We start from the raw sequence: 16,166 nt of genomic DNA, 5'->3' as shown, positions 1-16,166 counted from the left end.
CATTGTTGTGCAAGGGCAGAACGCCTTTAGTCAGTGTGACCCTCCTTTTACACGCGAGTTCTTTACGCAGACGTCTCGATTCGTCTCAATAGTACCTACCGTTTATGGTACGACCTTGCTCAAGATAGTCAATCATGATTATCCCCTGACTATCCAAAAAAAATGGAAGCCATCATCTTCCCTCTTGAATTTCTTCGGAGGGAGTGAGCCAGCATGTTTCCACTGCATGCTCTGTTTTTGGATTCTGGATCCATGTTTCATCCTGAGTTATGATCAGGTAGATAAAATCAGGTTCACTCTCATAGCAAGACAAAAGATATCTTGAAATGTCATGTCTGGTCCGTTTCTGGTCGTCCGTCAACTGTCTGGGGGCCAATCTAGCGGAAACATTTGACATGACATAGACATCAGCCAGAATTGCCCAGAATTAGCTGAACTGAATCAAAGCTTATACCAACTTCCCTAGCAATGCTTCGCAGGTCTCGCCTTCTGTCGCACTTGACCAAATCGTGCAAAGCTTCGGCAATTTCATCGTTGGTGGCCTTTTTTGGCCGCTCATACAGCTCATCATCTCTAATGCTCTCCATGCCCCTCTTAAATTCAGCAGCCCATTTTTATGCCCCCACAGAGTGGGAGCATATAGAGTTGCACTTGTCCGTCCGTACGTACGTCTGTCCGTCCGTACGTACGTCTGTCCGTCCGTACGTCTGTCCGTCCGTCGTCTGTCCGTACGTCCCGAAATCTTGTGAACGCAACTCCTCTTAAACCGAATGGTAGATTTTGCTTAAACTTCCAGGGATGAACAACCTTAATGGTAGATGGTAGTAAAGGAAGGAATTTTTGCTGCGACCAAATTTAACAGAATTATGGCCCTTTGTTGATTTTTTCACTATATACCATATAGAAATTTTGTGAACGCAACTCCTCTTAAACCGGATGACAGATGTTGCTTAAACTTCCAGGGATGAACAACCTTAATGTGTAGATGGTAGTTAAGGAAGGAATTTTTACTGCCACCAAATTTAACAGAATTATGGCCCTTTGTTGATTTTTTCACTATATACCATATAGAAATTTTGTGAACGCAACTCCTCTTTAACCGGATGGCAGATTTTGCTTAAACTTTCAGGGATGCACAACCTTAATGTGTAGATGGTAGTAAAGGAAGGAATTTTTGCTGGGACCAAATTTAACAGAATTATGGCCCTTTGTTGATTTTTTCACGATATACCATATAAATGTTGTCAGTGGGGGCATCCGTGTCCTTTGGACACAGTTCTAGTTTCACAGTGCTATAGGAAGGGGACTCCTTCACAAGTGTATCCATGACGTCGTCGTGGATTTATTTGGAGGACATCCCTTTCTTACAGAGGTACATAATGACGGCTCTGATGTCAACTGTTTCCATTTTGTTTAAATAGCTATCCCTCTACTGATCAAAGTGTGTTTTTATGTTACTTAATCTATGTAAAACTGCATGTAACTCGGCCAGAATCTTCAATAAGATATCGGTATCGACGTATCGTGTGTAAATGTCAGTGTAGAGGCTACAAGTATATCGGGCCAAGAATCTTTTGATCATACCTCGTAGATTTTATAAAATAAGGAATGTCATGTATACAGTGTTGAATGGTAATATTACATTACATTTACTAAGTGTAGGACTATCAGATAGTAACAAGTGACACATCATGACTAGATCTCAATTTTATTTATTCATACAACATGTACAATAATATAGGTATTTAATTTTGGTATGTCACTAACTTGGCAAAAAGTGTTAACTATTTAAAACAAAAATGAAAGAAATCAACTGTAATAGCAGGAAATATATACAGCTCATTTCATGTACAATTTTGTGTATAAAAATCAGGCATACTTTTTCATTATTGTATTTTAAATCACTTTATACAGTAAAGTATAGGCATAATTATTGTACATCATACAACAGGTTAAAAGTCTTGATGTTAATGAATATATGCATTAACATGTTATTTCAAGATTCCAATGTGCCATATTAATGTTCATGCAATATCAAGTTGTTATGGTTATAAGGAGCCTATTCAACTACTTTGAATCTGAAGTCTTTGTGTAAGAGTTACATTTTTATTCTCATGGCACATTAGACACTTATACTGTCATACATTCCCACAATGTATTGTTAATCTGCAACTATTCAGTTCTTGTTGTTTTACATGGCTTATATAACTATGAAGATTATCAATTTTGTGAGTTCACTTTATTACTGATGGACATTCTCTCGCCCACACAGATACTTATATAACTTTTCTGGTAGTGGTTAAAAGCATTTACCTTGAATGTTTTTTGAAGGGTAAGAATATATAATTAAATTAAAGAGAGAAATTGTTGTTATTGTAAATGTGACTGTGAATGTGATGTAATATTTTATTAAAGTGTCACATTAAAAAAACCTTTATTTTACTATTTTGATTCATTCCAACAAATAATCTCTTGGTATTTTGGCAATAAGCAATACTTGTTGGTCTTATGATGCCATGTCTTTTATCTATCAATATCTTTATTTTGGAGAGATCATGTGATAATTGAAGAATATTATTTGATTCACGACCACACACATATAGTGATCCATATTCATCAACAGCAAGTTGTTGAGGATTTTTCAGTTGATCATCTTTGTAGATTGCGTTCACCTCACCAGCATAAGTCAAACAGGTCACAGTGTTTCTGCTCCAGTCAGAGACATAAATCATAGAATTGTCAGGACTAATAGTCAAATAAACAGGATAGGTAAACCGATTCTGACCATTGTCATCTTTATCAAATGATTTCACTATTCTACCTGATATACTAGAAATCTTAATACTACCTGTCAACCAATATGAAACCACAAAATGGTTATTACTGTAAGCAATACCACTACAACAACCATTTCCTGGTATCTCAGTGATATCTAAAACTTCCATATCTTGCGCAAATGTAATCAGTCTGATCATTCTTTCATCTGTAAATGTGACAGCAACTTTATGATGTGAAACTTTTGTTATTCCCCATGGTTTGCTGTTGAATTTTCTTTCTTTGATATATTCTTCTTTTGATTTTTCAAGCCTAAATATGACAAGACAACACCTATTATAATCTAATGCAAGAAGTGTATGTTCAGATAAGACAAGTAAAGAAGTTATACTGTCAAACTCGTGACTGATATCAAAATTAAAGGAAATCTTTCTCTCTTCAGCTGATGCATGTACTTTATCTAATGAGAAAAACCTTGTTTGATTCTCTAAAGATTTTACATTTAATGGAATGTCAAATATGTTGAGTTTGTATCGCTGTATGGAGTAATGTTGAATTTGGTAAGTCGTGACTTGAATGTGTTCACACATTTGTTTCGCTAACTTCCATTTTATAAATAGTTCACAGTTTTTACCAAATTTCCGAGCCTGTTCTAAATCTACAGTAAGAGCCTTCAAATTTCCAACCAAATTCAAATGTTCAGACTTGACTTTTTTGAAATCAGTGTTTGTCTTAACAACCTCTTCTTTCATATTTGATTCAGCTTTTCCTACTTTTTCTTCAAACTTTCTTCCCTTTTCAGAAGACATTTGAATTAGTTTTGACCTTTCTTTCTTCAACTTAGCAATGGTGTCTTCCATTTTCTTATCAAAATCATCAATGAGATCTTGATGATGTTGCTTGTAAGTTGCTATCAGCTTGTTGCTTTGCTCTTTACATGCAAAAGTTGCATTTTCCTCTTGTTTCTTAATCACTTCACTTTTGGCATCCAACAACTTTTCTGTGTCTTTTATATCCTTAGACAATTGATCCATATTTTTGCTAAAGTTTGTTAGTTCATCACTTTTTTGTATGTCTGAAGCTAGTGTTGGTAAATGGTTAACATCACTGCAGTTTTTATGGTCATTATTCTTGCATTCCTGACAGGCTTCTTTGTTGCATTGAGAACAGTAAAACTTGATCAGCTTTCCAGGATGAGTTGAACATTTCTCAAAATAAAAATCCTGTGGCATACTTTTACTGTCTTGGATTTTGTGCGTTTTAAATTGTCTCTTATGATATCTTTGACATATCACACATATATAATCCTGACATTCTACACAAAAAGCTACAGCTGTTGCATAACCATCATCATGTCTCTCACATGCCTCACAAAACATTTCTGTTACTTCATCAGAGTCTTGTGTAAGTGATCCACTGAAATTTGCAGCCATTTTGCAATTTTTTGTCTGTGTAATTCACTTGAACAAATAAACACTAGTTTTGAGATTTATTGTTAATTTTGAAAATTGTATTGCATGAAAATATATATGCTTTCATTTTCATTCTCAACTAAGTTCACTTAGCAAAGCAGTTTCGGTTAAAGCAAGTGAAATGTTTAAACTGTTTTGAAAATTTAATACTGAATAATCTGATAACAGCATGAATTTATATGAGCGTATCAGGTGTTTTATATTAGAATGACCTAACTTGGTAAGTTTAAAGAATCAGATACAGCAGTTTTGTCTTTCATAATTTATGCTTGATAAGAAGGAAGTTATGGTGTCATGTCATTTACTGATAAGATTTTATAAATCTGTTTAATAAAGTTTTCTAACTTGACCCACATTGAGCAGGTTAAAGCTAAGATTTCAAAGTAATAGCCGGTGATTCCGTCGGCGTTTAAATTTCGTTTAACGTATACAGATATATTTACGCTTCAAACCTAAAATATATAGAATTGATAAGAAAATTCATGCTGAGACTTTTACAAATGTAATTGTAGCATGATTTAGTACATAAAATAATTTTAATATTTTTGCCATTTATTTGCCTAAGTATCCCTTTAAAAGTTCTACTTTATTGTGAAAAAACTATGATATTACTTGTAAGAATTTTTTATCTTCTCCTTTTGTAAAATTATTTCAGGATTCGTTCAAATGATCCTGATTATATGCACGATATTAAACAAAATTTAATGTATGCCAAATTATCATTTATATATTATGTTTTAGAGGTTTACTTTTTATATTGTAATGGACCATCGTCCGTCGTCTATCGTCCGTCCGTGTGTCCGTGCGTCAACAACTTCTCCTCCTAAACCCCTCTGCCAAATTTGTTGAAACTTTGCAGGGATGTTTGGTTTACCAAACATCTTCTTGTGACAATCCAAAAGCACTGTAGATAAGATATTTGGCATGAAACATCTTCTAGTGAATGTCTTACAAATTTGTTCAAATAAATGCTCTAGAGTCAAAAATGGCCGCACTCCAGGGGTCATTGATATTCCTTATATGTACGTCGAAAAAATTAAAAGAATCTTCTTGTGACAATCCAAAAGAGCTAGAAATTAGATATTTGGCATAAAAAAATCTGCTAGTTGATGGCTACCAAGTTTGTTCTAATAAAATTCGTAGGGTCAAAATTGGCCCCGCCTCAGGGATTACTGATTTTCTTTATATGTATATAGTCAAAACTTAAACAACTTCTTGTGAAAATCAAAAAAAAGGTAAAGCTTAGATATTTGGCATGAAACATCTTCTAATGGATGTCAACCAAGTTTGTTCAAATAATTGCCCTAGGATCAAAATTGAACTGGCCCAGGGGTCATTGATTTTCTTTATATGCATAGTAAAAACTAAAAAAAAAAATCTGTTTTAGTTCAAATAAAAGTCTTTTTCTGCCAATTATCTAGTGTGCGCAATCTTCGTGCATTTCTTGACTCGAACATGAGGATGGAACAACATATAAATAATGTCTGTAGGAACTGTTATGCACAACTAAGACAAATCGGTCACATCAGATCCTATCTTACTGTTAAAGCAACCAAATCTCTAGTAAATTCACTTGTTACCTATAGGTTACTACTGTAATGCACTGTTATATGGAGTCTCTAAGCAGTCAATGACCAAGTTACAACATGTTCAAAATACAGCAGCTAGAATTGTGACCAAAACACTCAAATATGACCACATAACACGTATGTTACGTGAACTTCACTGGCTTCCGGTAGAGTATCGGGTCGAATATAAAATTTTGACTTATACATATAAATCCCTCATCGATCAATCACCAGCCTATATAAAAGACATGATAGACGTGTACATCCCAGTCAGGGATCTGAGGTCCCAGAATAACTCAATGACATTAGTTGTGCCTAAATCTCGGACAGTACGATATGGTGACAGGTGCTTCCAAACAGCCGCAGCGAAATTATGGAACGCGTTACAACCTGACATTAGAGACTGTAATACCTTGCCAAGTTTTAAGAGAGCTCTCAAAACACATTTTTTCAGAAAGTTCTATGGCCGTTAGTTTCATAAATCAACATACATGTACTACTTTTGCTATATTATCAGTGTAAATTTTAATTGAGCCTTGATTTTAAACTAAATGTGTCTGTATTTCTTACCATTCTTTACTGGTTTTAGATTATCATTATTGTTTAATAGGTTTACTTAATTAATATTGTACATTATGTCTTATATATATATATGTTTTATCGGATTTATGTAAAGCACTCTTGAACATTTATTATTTATGAAAAGAGTGCTATAGAAATGTGGTATATAAAAATAATAATAATAATAAAAAGCCCTAGATTCAAAATTGACCGCGCCCTAGGGGTCATTGATTTGCCTTATATATACACATATATTGTAAAAATTAAAAAATCTTCTTTTGAAAATCCTAAATACCTATCTTAGATATTTGGCATGAAACATGTTCTAGTGTATGTCTACCCTGTTTGTTGAAATAAAATTTATGGGTCAACATTGCCCCGCCCAGGGGATCGAGGTCGACAGTTCAATCCCAAACCAGGTCAAATGGTTGTTTTCCCTCTCTTTTTCTGTCATCTTTTTGTTAGCTCACCTCTCACTGTGTGACATGCTAAACTGTTTAATAAAATGGCTGCTAGATTTAAAATTAGAAAACAACAACATCTAAACAACATATTAACAACTGGTTTAGTTCTGAAATAATTTTAAACAAAAATTTCTTTCGTGACAGTGTACACAATTTTTTTTCAGATTAAGCTGTCCCTTGTTTTCAAGTTGCGCTTCTAGGGAACAAAGAGGCTACACTTTGACCTTTTAACCTATTTTTCAGGTGAGCGATCCAGGGTCCTCTGGGCCCTCTTGTCATTTTTTTGCTTTTAAAGTACTTCAATCCTGATACAGACATTTACTATATACACGTACAAGGGTAATGTTCGAAAAATTATTGTTTTTAGAATATATATCCAATATTGTTGAAACTTATGTGTGGGTAACTTTATTTGCCTCGAACAGAAAATGAAACCACTTTTTGAAGCAAGATGAACAGGTTTCCATAGTCCAAAAAATAAATTTTAATCTATTATTTTTAATAAAATAGCATTTCTCTCCTTATGCTTGAAGATAGAAATAACATTTAAATGCGTCTGATAAAGTGGCAATATTATGATGTCACCTTCGCTAAATTTTAAATCAGTTGCAGTGTTTGAATGAAGCAACAACATTTCGTTCCATATATATCATTCAAACAGTTCTTTTGGAAAATAAAATGTTGATTAGTGATGACCAGTTGCGAAGTGCAGTACAATTCTGTGTTACGCTCAATAAATCTTCAACAGAAACTTTAAAGATGATGAAAGAGTTTGACTATTTACAGAATAATGGGGTTATCCTACTCACTCAGGCGTCAGTATAACACTTATGTTATCGTGTTATAGATAGCATTTTGAGTTACATCATATCTCATCAAGGACTGAGGTTATATGCTTGTCTTCTTTCATATCAGTATAGGAGGTCACTAACAAAGACATATAACATGAAATTTGAAGACTTAAACTTTAACTTTACCATCATGTATTTTTCATGAAACATCTTTTTTGTGTTAATTTCTGCATTATCATGGCTCTTGACTTAATATTAAGCATGTAGATCAACTGACAGCTCTTTTCTGATAACATAGTTTTCTATGCCTTTTATATGTAGGATTTTTCTTTTCATTGTTTCACACCAAACTGGCTTTATCGTCTCTGCACTTTGTAGTCTAGATACAATTTTTGGATGTCTCACAGTGATCGAATTGGCTTTTGTAAATTATTTATATGACGGGGTGTGGAAATATGGATTTTGCCCTTTTCTCAAGGACAAGTTGGGCAGGAATTTTTACTTGTACGCAGCTTAACTTTACTTTTAATTTTACTTTTGATAAAAGTTTCTGAGAGGTAATAGTTTCAGCATGCAAATTTTATATTGTGACTAGACGGATATACAATGTCGTATCAGATTGGAAATGATTCACTGCCTTATATACCGGTAATTTGCAAAACGTTTCCTCAAACTCCAGAGATTAAATCTGATCTTTACACTAATATTTATACACACATTAAAAATCACTCCATGCTCAAGTATTGAAGCTGAGACACCTGATGTGTTGCATTGTATTTAGACTAATTTATTACATAGATGTACATTCAGATGTGCTTAAGCTAACACCATCTTGTCCTTCTTGTTATGTCACTTGTAAACACTATTGAATGTTGATACAACATTACAATGTCTAAATATAGGACTTTCAGATAGTAACAAAATAGAGTGAAATAAGAACCCCTAAAGAAAGCCCAACTCGGCAAAATTGAAAATGTTGATGGCTCGGTTTGATTGAGCCTGTTCATGGACGTACTAAGAAAATCAAGTGACACTTGATTAGATCTCAATTATATTTATTCATACAATAATGTAGGTATTTTAATTTTGGTATGTCACTTACTTGGCAAAAGTGTTAACTATTTAAATGAAAAATGAAAAGATTCAACTGTAATAGCAGGAAATATTTACAGCTCATTTCATGTACTGTTTTGTGTATAAAAAATATGGCACAAAATACTTTTTTAATATTGCAATTTAAATCACTATATACAGTAAAGTATAGGCATGATTATTGTACACAATACAACAGGTTAGAATACTTGATGTTGATGAATATATGCATACAGTAAAGTATAGGCCTGATTATTGCACACCATACAACAGGTTAAAAGACTTGATGTTAATGAATGTATGTATACAGTAAAATACAGGCATGGTTATTGTACACCATATAACAGGTTAAAATACTTGATTTTTATGATTATGTGATAGTTTGTTCATGAACATATAACTTCAAGATTCCAATGTGCAATACTGTTTAGTAAAGTGTTGAGTTGTTATGGCTATAAGGAGTCTTAGGACCGTATTCAACCACCCCTAAATGAGACTTTGAAATGAACTTTCTGTAAAAGTTATATATTTTAACCTAGTGTCACATTGAAATCTGTCACACATTCTCACAATGTCTTTTTATTCGCCACAAAGCGGTATTTGTTATTCTGCCACGATGCCATACTTTTTGAAGATTTACCCTGACTTTTGTCCATCAAGATCTTCGTTTAGGTGAGGTCACATAATTATAGAAAGATATTGCCTCACTCATGCACAAACATTATACTGATAAAATTGTTCTAGATGGTTATGTTTAAAGCATTTCAATTGAACATGTGATTAGAGTCAGTGGGAGAATATTGCTATTAAAGTATACATGTATATAGAAATATGAGAAATTGTAGTTTATGAGACTGTGAAAGTGATGTAATATTTTATTCAAGTGACACACTAAAAACCTTTATTTTACTACTTTGATTCATTCCCACAAATAATCTCTTCGTATTCTGGCAGTATGCAATACTTGTTGGTGTATCTATGCCATGACTTTTATCTAGTATTTTCACTTATGGTGAGGTCAACATGAATAATTGATGGACATTGTTAGAGTCACGACCACACACATAAAACTGATCCATATTCATCAACAGCAAGTTGGTGAGGAAATTTCAGTTGATCATCTTTGTATATGGATTTCAAACATTCCATCAAAGGTCAAAAGGTAACACTGTATCTTCCACAATCAGAGACATACATCATAGAATTGTCAGGACCGACAGTCAAGTAATAAGAAAAGGAAAACAGACTCTGACCATTGTCATCTTTGTCAAAGATTTCACTATTTTACCTGAATACTTAAAATCTTAATACTACCCACCTGTAAACCTGTTGTAATATGAAAAAACAAAGATGGTATTATTACTGCAAGCAATACCAAAACAACGAATATTTTCCTGGTATCCTCAGTGAAAATTTCTCAGAAAATGTAATCAGTCGATCATTTCTTCTTTGGAAATGTGACAAAATTTATTATCAAAACCCTTTGTTATTCCCAAGGGATTGTGTTAAAATTTTTGATTTTTAATACTTTTATTTGACATTTAAAGCGTAAATATAAAGGACAGCCTTTTATAATTTTTTAAAATGTTTTTTCGAAGCAAAGCAAAAAATTTACTGTCAAACTCATGAGATACACAAAAAAGGGCAATTTTTTTTCTCTACTCGTACATGTACTTTTTTAAATAGAAAATCTTTTTTGATCCTCTAGAGATTTTTGATTTTTTTAAAATTTTCAATTTTTATTTTGTATCGTTGTATGTGGAATTTAAATTTGGTCAGAAGAAAATTGAATTTTTTCACTTTTTTTTCGCTAACTATTTTTAATTAAACTTTCACATTTTTTTGCCCTAATTCTGACCCTGCTCTATATCAACAATAAGAGCTTTCAAATTTCCAACCAAATTCAAATGTTCAAACTTAAGTTCTTTAAAGTTTGTATTTGTCTTAACAACCTCTTGTGTCATATTCGTTTCAGCTGTTCTTACTTTTTTTTCAAAATTTCTTTCCTTTTCAGATAATTTTTGAATTAGTTCTAACCTTTCTTTCTTCAACCTAGCAATGGTCTCTTCCATTTTCTTATCAAAATCATCAATTAGATCTTGACGATGTTGTTTGTAAGTTGCTATCAGATTGTTGCTTTGCTCTTTACATGCAAAAATTGCGTTTTCCTCTTGTTTCTTAATCACTTCACTTTTAGCATCTAAAATATTTTCTGTGTCTTTTATATTCTTAGACAATTGATCCATATTCTTGCTAAAGTTTGTTAGTTCATCACATTTTTGTATGTCTGAAGCAAGGGTTGGTAAATGGTTAACATCACTACAGTTTACATGGTCATTATCCTTGCATTCTTGGCAGGCTTCTTTGTTACACTGAAGGCAGTAAAACTTGATCAGCTGTCCAGGATGAGTTGAACATTTCTCACAATAAAAATCCTGAGGCATACCTTTACTCTCTTGGATTTTGTGAGTTTTAAATTGTCTCTTATGATATCTTTGACAGGTCACACATATATAATCCAAACAATCTACACAGAAAGCTACAGCTGTAGCATAACCATCACCATGTCTGTCACATTCCTCACAATACATTTCTTTAATTTCATCAGAGTCTTGTGTAAGTGATCCACAGGAATTAGAAGCCATTTTGCTAATTTGATCGTTTTTGTATAATTTACATGAACTATATAAGTATTGAGTTTCAATGTTAATCCTGAAGATTTAAAAGTATATAAATCCTGTCAATGCCAATTTATTATTATTGAGTTCATTTGAACAAAATAATTGGTTTTAACCTTTAAACTTTTAAGATTGGTTTACCAATATTTCCTATTCAAAGCTTGTTTATCAATTACATCATGAATACGTTATATATATTGTATACTCGCTAGTCAGTTGCTGTCGTAAAATGGCCTAACTTATTAGGTTTAAAGAGCCAGATACAGTATTGTTGTCGTGTTTAATTTATGCTTGATCAGAGTTGATATTTGAGGCCAAAAAATTATTGTATCATGTGCTTTATTGAAATATAAATCAGTTTGGTAATGAATGATTCAACTTAAAATATGTGTGTGCTTTATTGTTGAATATTAATTTTGATTTTTGCTTCTTTTTATAGTGAATTGAAAATAAGAAATGTCTTTGTAAGCATAATAACTATTTATATCAGCATATCAGGTGTTATATATTACAATGACCTAACTTGATATGTTTAAAAAATCAGATACAGCATTGTTGCTTTGCATAATTTATGTTTGATAAGAGGTAATATGAGATTCAAAAAAAAATATTGTGATTAAAGATATTATTTTACTAATCAGTTTGATAAGGCTTCATGTGTTCTTTTTGAAATTAAGTTTTATTTTATTGTGAGAAAGTATGATATAACTTTGTAAGAATCTTTTATATTTTCTTTTTGTAAAATTATTCCTGGGTTTGTTTAAAAGATCCTGCTTAAATGTACCATATCAAACAAATGTATGTCAAATTGTCCTTTATATGTTATGCATTAAAGGTTTATCATTTTCTGTTTAGACGTTGTCTATCACCACAACACTGTGTGCTGAAAAAACTTGGAATTAGCTTTTAATTTAGACACATTTTTCTGCAGTAATCACATATTGGGTACTCGCTTGGTACCAGAGACAAACTCGCCAGCGCGACTGCGAGTGCCACATAGGTCGAAGACATTTTTGGACTGCTGAATTCAATTGAATTGTAACTTATTATATCTGCTGAAGTATTCTCGTAAATACAGTACATGGGAAAATATGGAAAAAAGGAAAAAATAGATAAAAAGGGCAAAAGTAAGATAGAAAGGCTTAATAAAGATATAATAAGACCTTCCGCATGCAAAACAGGCACCATTACCACTAACAGATGAGATAACATTCTTTCAACTCCTACCTGTAGGTGCGTTTTTATACATGTATGGCATATTCTTGCCATCCCTATGTACTTCTGAATTTACGATTCTCCATTCACGATCATATTTGAACCGAAGGACTTAACATTCTTTAATGTACATTTGTAGGTGATAAATAATCTAATATCACTAACGGGAAAAAAGAAAATTAAAAGGCATAAAACTTAACAGGAATTAATTTTTATTGATAAATACAACTCATCACATTTACAATTTTGTGTATTTACAGGCTAATAAAATCTTTTGTTGTCATTTTTGTAATTCAAATGATACAATCAGAGAGAATAATAGGCTTTAATTATTTACAACAGATAGCCATATAGAACAGGTTTAATGACTTGATAATTTATGAAAACATGTATATGCATTAACATATTATTTTTTTAAGATTCCAATGTGCCATAGGTATGTGAAGTGTTAAGTTGTTATGGTCATAATGACCCTATTCAACCTAAAATGAGACATTGGAATGAATGATTGGTATGAAGTCTTTGTGTAAGAGTAACATATTTTATCCCTGTAATATATGAAAATTTGTATACTTTCACACATTCCCACAATATCTTGTTATTCTGCAACTATGATAATGTTTTACATTGCTTTCTTAACTTGCTTCAAAAATTATCACTTTGGTAAGGTCACTTGATTAATGATGGACATTTCTCACCCACACACACTGATACAGCTTTTTCTGGTAGTGTTTCAACGCATTTACCTTGAATGTTTTTTAAGGGATAGAATATTTAATGTCATTTAAGAATATATAGCAGTAAAAGAAATTGTAGTTTATGAGACTATGAAAGTTGTGTAATATTTTATTCCAGTGACACATTAAAAACCTTAATTGTTTTACTATAATTCATCCCTTCAAATAATAGTATTCTGGCAGTATGCAATACTTGTTGGTGTAGATATGCCATGGCTTTTATCTTTCAGTATCTCCACTTTGCTGAGATCACATGATAATTGATAGACATTGTTGGAGTTACGACCACACACATAAACGGATTTATATTCATCAACAGCAAGCTGTTTAGGATCTTTTAGTTCATCATCTTTGTAAATGGCCTTCATCTTACCATCAGATGTCAAACAGGTCACGGTGTGTCTGCCACAATCAGAGATATACATCATTGTATTGTCAGGACTGACAGTCAAGTAATGAGGAATGTTAAACTGACCATTTATATCTTTGTTCAATGATTTCACTATTTTACCGGACATATTTAAAATTCTAATACTAGATGAATACATGTTGATATATGAAACAACAAGATGTTTATTACTGTAAGCAATACCATAGCAACATCCATTTTTTGGCATCTCCGTGACATCTAAAACTTCCATTTCCTCAGAAAATGTCATCAGTCTGATCAGACTTTCATATGGAAATGTGACAGCAACTGTATGATCTGAAACTTTTGCTATATCTTGTTTGATCCTCTAGAGATTGTATTGTTGGTTGAATGTCAGATTCTTTTAGTTTGTATCGTTGTATGAAGGAATGTTGAATTTGGTCAGTGGTGATTTGAATTTGTTTACAAATTTGTTTTGCTAACTTCAGTTTAATAAATAGTTTACAATTTTGACCTAATTTCTGAGCCTGCTCTAGATCAACAGTAAGAGCCTTTAAATTTCCAACCGAATTCAAATGTTTAGACTTGAGTACTTTAAAGTTTGCGTTTGTGGTAACAATCTCTTCTTTCATATCTGTTTCAGCTTTTCTTACTTTTTCCTCAAAGTTTTTTACCTTTTCAGATGCCCTTTGAATAAGTTCTAACCTTTTTTTCTTCAACCTAGCAATTGTCTCTTCCATTTTCTTGTCAAAATTGTCAATAAGCGCTTTATAGTGTTGTTTGTAATTTGCTATCAGTTTGTTGCTATGCTCTTTACATGCATCAGTTGCTTTTTCTTCTTGTTTCTTAATCACTTCACTTTTAGCATTTAACAGCTTTTCTGTGTCTTTTATATTCTTCGACAATTGATCCATATTTTTGCGAAAGTTTATTAGTTCATCACTTTTTTGTATGTCTAAAGCAAGGGTTGGTAAGTGGTTAACATCTCTACAGTTTAAATGCCCATTATTCTTGCATTTTTGGCAGGCTTCTTTGTTGCACTCAGAGCAGTAAAACTTGACTAGCTGCCCAGGATGAGTGGAACATTTTTCAAAATAAAAATCCTGTGGCATACTGTTACTGTCTTGGATTTTGTGAGTTTTAAATTGTCTTTTGTGATATCTTTGACAGGTCACACATATATAATCCAAACAATCTACACAGAAAGCTACAGCTGTAGCATAACCATCACCATGTCTGTCACATTCCTCACAAAACATTTCTGTAACTTCATCAGAGTCTTGTGTTAGAGATTCACTGAAATTTGTAGCCATTTCCAATTTTGTTTGTTTGTGTAATTAACTTGAAAATATAAACCCTTAGTTTTGAGATATATCGTTAATTTTGAAAATTATATTGTATGAAAATGAAAATGCTTTCATTTTCATTCTCATTTATGTTCATTTAACAAAGCAGTTTCGGGTTAATCAAGCGAAATCTTTAAGTTGTAAAGTAAATCAATTTCTCGTACTTAGTGCTCATTTATGTAAATATTGATAAAAGCATGAATTTATATCAGCATATCAGGTGTTTTATATTACATAACCTAACATGGTAAGTTTAAAGAATCAGATACAGCTTTGTTACCTTGCATAATTTATGCTTGATAAAAGGTTGAGATATCAAGGAATTTATGGTGTCATATCATTTACTGATAAGATTTTATACTACTTAATTGTGCAAAAATATGATATTACTGTAATAATTTTTTATATTCTCCTTCGATAAAAATTATTCCAGGGTTTGTTTAAATGATCCTTATTATATGTATCATATTAAACTATGTATACCAATTTTCCTTTATATTTAATGTTTAAAATGTTTATCATTTTTTACTTTTAAAGTACTTTGATCCTGATACATAAATTTACTATATGCAAGTACAAGGGTAATGTCGAAAAAAATATAATTATTCAATTTTGTGGAAACTTGGTGTGTGGGTTTCTTCATTTGTCTCAAATATTTGTTTCGAAAAGAAAATGAAACAACCTTTTGTATCAAGATGAACAGGTTTCCTTTCTCATACCCAGAACAGTGCAGAAAATATGAAAATTTCAAACACATTATAAGTTCACCTGTGGACAATGTCCCCAAGGTGCGGTTTTGTGATGACCCATTGTCCGTCGTCCATCGTCCGTACGTCCGTGCGTCAACAATTCATTTAAACAGCTTCTCATTCTAAACCACATGTCCAAATTTGTTGAAACTTTGCAGGGGTGTTCCTAGCATAGAGCTCTACAAAAGCTCTTCAAAGTATTAGATTCCATAAAGAACTTTGATTGCCATGGTAACCAAAATATTATTTTACAAATAAATCTTATTTTTGTAAAAACCTGAAAGAGATTTGATATAAAACATCTTCTAGTTGATGTCTACCAGGTTTGTTTAAATAAAACCCCTAGGA

General features: G+C 32.3%; 3 protein-coding genes across 3 annotated transcripts; all 3 read right to left on the bottom strand.

The window, feature by feature from the left end:
- Nucleotides 1-1,539: 1,539 nt before the first annotated feature.
- On the bottom strand, nucleotides 1,540-4,342 carry LOC132720057 (uncharacterized). The gene has a single exon (XM_060704043.1). The coding sequence runs from the start codon at nucleotides 4,206-4,208 to the stop codon at nucleotides 2,418-2,420; it is 1,791 nt and encodes a 596-aa protein (XP_060560026.1). The 5' UTR covers nucleotides 4,209-4,342; the 3' UTR covers nucleotides 1,540-2,417.
- Nucleotides 4,343-10,570: 6,228 nt separating this feature from the next.
- On the bottom strand, nucleotides 10,571-11,368 carry LOC132720053 (E3 ubiquitin-protein ligase TRIM56-like). The gene has a single exon (XM_060704040.1). It carries the CDS (start codon nucleotides 11,366-11,368, stop codon nucleotides 10,571-10,573), a length of 798 nt encoding a protein of 265 aa, XP_060560023.1.
- A 2,660-nt stretch (nucleotides 11,369-14,028) lies between these two features.
- Nucleotides 14,029-15,036, bottom strand: LOC132720052 (E3 ubiquitin-protein ligase TRIM56-like). Its single transcript, XM_060704039.1, has one exon. The coding sequence runs from the start codon at nucleotides 15,034-15,036 to the stop codon at nucleotides 14,029-14,031; it is 1,008 nt and encodes a 335-aa protein (XP_060560022.1).
- Between the last annotated feature and the right edge of the window lie 1,130 nt (nucleotides 15,037-16,166).

The sequence above is a fragment of the Ruditapes philippinarum genome, unplaced genomic scaffold, assembly GCF_026571515.1.
Source record: "Ruditapes philippinarum isolate M1 unplaced genomic scaffold, ASM2657151v2 ctg4397_1_1_1_1, whole genome shotgun sequence".
In the NCBI taxonomy this organism is placed as follows: Eukaryota; Metazoa; Mollusca; class Bivalvia; order Venerida; family Veneridae; genus Ruditapes; species Ruditapes philippinarum.
Note: the sequence above shows the minus strand (reverse complement) of the source record. Positions and strands in the feature narration are given on the sequence as shown.